This window comes from Chrysochloris asiatica, unplaced genomic scaffold, assembly GCF_000296735.1.
Source record: "Chrysochloris asiatica unplaced genomic scaffold, ChrAsi1.0 scaffold00016, whole genome shotgun sequence".
NCBI classification, from domain to species: domain Eukaryota; kingdom Metazoa; phylum Chordata; class Mammalia; order Afrosoricida; family Chrysochloridae; genus Chrysochloris; species Chrysochloris asiatica.
The window spans coordinates 9274363-9280362 of record NW_006408534.1 but is presented as its reverse complement, the minus strand read 5'-3'; the positions used below and the strand labels follow the sequence as shown (position 1 = coordinate 9280362).

Here is a 6000-nt window from a genome sequence, read left to right as displayed (position 1 = left end):
TTAAAAAAAAAAAAAAAGTCAGGTAAAAAAACATTATATCATGATCATAGCTTTTTTTTTTTTTTTTTAATCCACGTGGGCTTTTATACAATTAAAAGGATTCCCTTGACTGTTGTAGCACAGGTTTGATTTGCCACTGAAACTTTCAAGTCCAGAGTATGTTTTGAGATATTTGTTACTGGTTTCTCATTTTATTTAATTATTACAAAAATCTAGTCTATATAATACTGATTTTATATTATTGTTATTATTATCTTATGTTTGCATTTGTGGCCTGTGGAACCCAGAACTTAGATTAATCTGGATGAGGTAGCTCCTGGGCAGTCCACTGTTCTGGTCGTAGACTTGAGGACTGGGTCCTCTCAACTGAGCATGCAGTCCTGAAAATGGGGTGGCACTGTCAGGTTGATTTATTGCTGGTCTATTGTCTCTCTCCGCTCTCTAATGTAAGCTTCACCATGGTGGACTATCTCGTTCACTGATGGATTCATAGTGGCATCGCAATCCAGACCACCCTCCTGAAACATAACGGCTGCCCACTGTTTGCTGAATGAAGCAATGCATGTGTGGGCTGTTAGAAAGCAGTCATCTGGAATGGTCAGGCAGGTGGTCTGTCCATATGCTATACTTGTAATTCGGTGAGGTCCAGGCATCTCCTTCTCAGGTTCCCTATAAACCAACTATGCCAGGCTGTGTGACCGTGTCCATGTGGGTAAGCAGGAATCCCCTGTCTCCCTCCTACTGCCTTTCCTGTTTCTCTCTCTGCTATCAGCTTCATGAATTTCATTTTCTTGAATGATCAACAGGCAGATTCTCCACATTAGAGGAAGATCTCCAGACCATTGTCTATCAAGATAAACCCTATCTGCACATTCTGATGACAGAGACAAACCAGCTGAGGTCTTTATTATAAAGAGTGGTTCTCATCATGTGGTCCCCAGACCGGAGCAGCAGCATCACTTGGGAACTTGTTAGAAAGGCAATTTACTTTCTTTTAGAACTTCTTGGATTCTCATCTCAACCCTAGACTTTCTGGATCTGAAAGTTTGGGATGGGGTGGGGGTGGGGGGTACAGCAATGTTTTTAAGCCTCCTGGTGATTGGTGATTCTGATGCACACCCAAGTATCAGAACCACTGCTGTGGGCTGTATTAATTCTACTCCTGTTATTCTTCCCTTCTCACACAAGACCTTTCCATCAAGAGTGTGGAATTATGTGTCCCAAGAGTACCACTTTCAGGCAGATGGTAGATGGTGATACCTGGGGAAGGGATGCAGCAAAACTCACCATGTATCTGTTTTAGAAGTAAATATTCCTTCCATGAAGGCCTCTGGGGGCATCCATTTAACTGGCAGCATTGCACACCCTCCCTTTCTGTAGTAGCTGGCTCTGTGAGAAAAAGAGGACAACAGAGTTGGCTCAGGAAATGGTACTTACTGAGTGGAAGTCTGCCAGGAAATTCAGGAACATGGCAACAATGGGTCTACCCAAACAAAAGATGAAATTAACATATTTGTATTTGAGTCCTGATATGGTGCTGTCGAATAAGCCCTGGACTTTTAACTACAGAGTTGGTGGTTCAAACCCACCAGCCACTTCTCAGAAACCCTATACTGTTTCATTATGAGTTGGAATCAACTTGAAGGCACTTAACAACACAACATTGGCAATTTAGGAGGTGAGCAGGATAGCACAGATTATTAGTTAAGAACTTTGGTTTGGTTTAACTGGAGACAAAATAAACTCTTAGAGGCATGAACAAAAAGATCTATGCGATGACTAAAATGCCCACTAGCAGACATTTTCCTGTTGGGTTTTGTTTATTATAACTCACAATGAATAGCACTCCTCCAACCTTGTAAGCTTGTTAGTGATTATCTGTAGTAACAGAAGATCCAAAACAGGAGACAAGTTGTGCCTTGTTCATTTGTGAATCCTCCCTGGCACTCTAAGTATTTAGCTCAATATAGGTATTTGACAAATAATCAGCTACATTAACAACATCATTGGTAAAAACTAACTCATATGCCTGGTTAGCCAACTTACCAGGTGTTATGGAAGGCAGCTTCCAGCCAGCTGCCTAAATGTATTGATTTAATATATATCACTAAGTATTTAGTAAGCTTAGAGCACTCTCCTAAGTGCTGAGTTCATAAATAAGTCATAGTCTTACCCTTTGAACAGAGCAAGATGATACTGTATGGATTAAAATCAGGAAAGATATGTGTTTGGGTTGTATCCTTTCACCATACTTATTCAATCTGTATGCTGAGCAAATAATCTTAGAAGCTGGATTATATGAAGAAGAGCATGGCATCAGGTTTGGAGAAAGTCTTATCAACAACTTGTGATGTGCAGATAGGACAACCTTGCTTACTGAAAGTGAACAGGAGTTGAAGAAATTATTGATGAAAACTGAAGACTACAGTCTTCAGTATGATTACACCTCAACAAGAAGAAAGCAAGAATCCTCACAACTGGACCAGTAAGTAACACCTTGATAAATGGAAAAAAGATTGAAGTTGTCAAAAACTTCATTTTGTTTGAATCTATAATCAATAGTCAAGGAACTCTGGTAGCGCAGTGGTTATGAATCGGGCTGCGAACCTTAAGGTCATCAGTTTGAGACTACTAGCCGCTCCACGGCAGAAAGATGAGGCTTTCTGCTCCCGTAAAGATTTTACAGCCTCGGAAACCCTGTATAGGGCCGCTATGGGTCAGAACCAACTAGACGGCACTTAACAACAATCAATGGTCATGGATGCAGCAGTCAAGGAAGCAAACAACATATTCAATTGGGCAAATATGCTGCAAAAGATTTCTTTAAAGCATTAAAAAGCAAAGCTAGCCTTTTTACGAAGATGGCGCCGAAGGCAAAGAAGGAAGCCCCTGCCCCTCCCAAAGCTGAAGCCAAAGCAAAGGCATTGAAGGCCAAGAAGGCAGTCCTGAAAGATGTCCACAGCCACACATGCACACACACAAAAGTCCACACATCACCCACCTTCTGGCGGCCCAAGACTCTGAGGCTCTGGAGGCAGCCCAAATATCCTGGGACGAGCTCCCCCAGGAGAAACACGCTTGACTGCTATGCCGTCAACAAGTTCCCTTTAATGACTGAGTCAGCCGTGAAGACAATTGAAGATAACAACACACGTGTGTTCACTGTGGCAATCAAGGCCAACAAGCACTAAATCAAACAGGCTGTGGAGAAGCTCTATGACATTGACGTAGCCAAGGTCAAAACCTTAATCAGGCCTGATGGAGAAAAGAAGGCATATGTTCCACTGGCTCCTGACTATGATGTTTGGGATGTTCCCAACAAAATTGGGATCATCTAAACGGAGTCCAGTCGGCTAATTCTAAATATAAATTTTTTCAATACATTAAAAAAAAAAAAAGCAAAGCTATCACTTTGAGGACTAAGGTGTGCCTGACCTTAGTTTTGCTAGGAAATGCCAGGAAACACCTGGCATTAAATTATAATTGAATTAAGGTGTTGGAGAAGAATATTGAATATACCATACACTGTCAGAAGACAAACAAATCTGTTTTAGGACGGTGACACTTGTCTCATGTACTTTGGACATGTAATCAGGAGAGACATCATGCTTAGTAAGGTCAGTGAAAAAGAAAAAGCCCTTCAATGAGATGAATTGGCACAGTGGCTGCAGCAATTGGCTCATATATAGCAATGACGGTGAAGATAGCTCAGTGTTTCACTCTGTTACACGTGGGGTTGCTGTGAGTTGGAACTGACTCAATGGCACCTAACAACTCTCCCTCCTAAGGATATGGTTTAGTAGAAGAAACATACACAAACAGCTACAGTACAGAATAACACACATTATACAGCTATGGTCAGAGTTCTGCAGCACAAATGAATAACTGATTCATTCTACCTGGGGTGGGGTGAGGGTTAGGGCTAGGAAAAGTCTCATAGAGGAGGCTTGGTGGAGCAGAATGATGGAGAACCTCTCCAGAAGACGCAGAAGACTTCATGGAGTATATGGAGAACAGAGAGAACTGCAGGAAATTTAAGGGTGGTTGAAGCCAAGAGTTGGGGAGTTGTCAGAGATGAGGCTAGAAAGAAAGAGCCAGATTGCAAAGGGCTCACTAAGACTTGCTGCAACATTTGGATTTTAAACTCTAGGCAGTCCCAGGACTACTCTGAGAGAGAAGGGAAGGAACACTGAGGCTTTCTGGGTAGTAAAAGAAGGCAAAGGAGAGTATGGATACCAATGTCTACCAGTGACTGATGGTAGTTTTAAACATTGTTACTCACAATCCTCCATGTGTTCTTACCTGAAGGTCAGGATTCTCACCCTGCAGAGATTTCCCCTTCAGGCTCCTGCTGGGGTGTTTGGATTGATTTCTTCTATTTTTCAAAGAACTAAAGCTCTGTTTAGCCATTTCTCCTCATTCTACCCCTTGGGGTTGTTGTTAGTTGCTGTTGAGATCTCCCCCAGACTCATGAACACTCCATGCATAATGGAAGAAAATGCTGCGTATGACTAGACCATTGCGATTCATAGGGTTTCCACTGGCTGATTTTTGGAATTAGATTATCAGACCTTTGTCCTAGTCCATCTTAGTCTGGAAACTCCACTGAAACTGTTCAGCATCATAACAATACCCAAGCCTTCAAGACAGACAAGTTGTTGTTGTTGTTGTTGTTATTAAGTGACATTGAGTTGGTTCCGACCCACAGAGATCCTGTATAGGGTTTCCGAGGAACAGCTGGTGAGCTTGAACCTCTGATCTTGTGTTCAAATTGATTTTGTAGTCCAGCACATTAACCACAGCACCACACCAGGACTCTGGTAGTTGGGGTAGGGAAGATATAATTGGTGACCATGCATTTGAGTGACTAGCTCCCCTCAAATAGTAAATCAAACCAAATGCTGTAAATAATTAGAAAAAGAAGAGACTAGGATTGGGAAGAGAAGAAAAATAAACTGGCATCGAAAGTATCTTATCTTTTTTAAAAACTCAGCGTTGGGAATATGACAGTAAAAAGGAAGGAAGCTAAGCTAAGTATCTATGGACTTTCAAACGACTCTCCTGGTGTCGGTAAAGAAAAATAATGAACTAGTCCACATATCTTGTCAAGTCTGGGGTGATTTTGCCTGGGGTGATGAAGGTTATGACTGTTTAGTATTCCTGAGTATTGAGGAAAGGGGTTGAGAAGGCTAAACAAAGTTTACACAACAGGTTTTTCTTTTGTTTTTGTTTTTCCATATCAAGTATTCAAGTTATTCTGTGTCTCAGAATATGGTATGTAAGTATGAAAGAGTTAGAATCAAAAAGACAACCTAATTAAGAACGTGTTGTCAATAATTATAAGTAGTATGGGGCTAGCATTAGGCCTTCAGGTGTGGGCACTAATTAAAATTTTCCACAGCTTGAAAAAGAATGTAATGATTTCTTAGGAGGAAAACTGACAAAGTACCAGGACATGATTGCTAAGGTACAAGCAGCCATCTGTCCCTCTCCGGAGGAGAGAAGGCTGAAAAGACTTGCTTTGATGGTTGATGGCAAGTTTGCTTACCTGTAGATATCTCTGGCCATTCCAAAGTCTCCAATCTTGGCCACTCTCCCAGGACCTGGACAGGTCAAGAGGCAGTTCCTGGCAGCAATGTCACTGGGAAAAAAGAAATGAGAAAACAAATTTCCTTATTTTATCACTGGGAAAATAGGCAAACATATAATATGTCTGAATGGGATTATCACCTTCAAATGAAGTCCAAATAGCTGCCTCCTCTGCCCTTCATTTCCTTTTTATGTTATGCTTCAATATGAAGGAAACATTTATACAAATTCTAGTTCTCAAGAATAACAGGGAAATGGAAAAGATTGTTATTAAGTGCTGTTGAGTTGGTTCTGACTCACACGTAGCGAGCCTGTATAGGGTTTCCCAGGATTACAGAAAGAATTACAGAAGGTGAAAAATATTACAGAAGCTTATAAAAATAATGAAAAAACAATAATAGGAAGTTGAAT

General features: G+C 41.1%; 1 protein-coding gene across 1 annotated transcript in view; it reads right to left on the bottom strand.

Moving 5' to 3' along the window:
• The window catches only part of ALK (anaplastic lymphoma receptor tyrosine kinase), a 1400642-nt gene that overhangs the window by 103773 nt on the left and 1290869 nt on the right, over window positions 1–6000 (bottom strand). Inside the window, exons 25-26 of the mRNA XM_006835167.1 lie at window positions 5549–5641; window positions 1288–1389 (exon numbers count right to left, since the gene is read on the bottom strand). Of these exons, the coding sequence (XP_006835230.1) occupies window positions 1288–1389; window positions 5549–5641 (195 nt within the window). The remainder of the gene's footprint in view (window positions 1–1287; window positions 1390–5548; window positions 5642–6000) is intronic.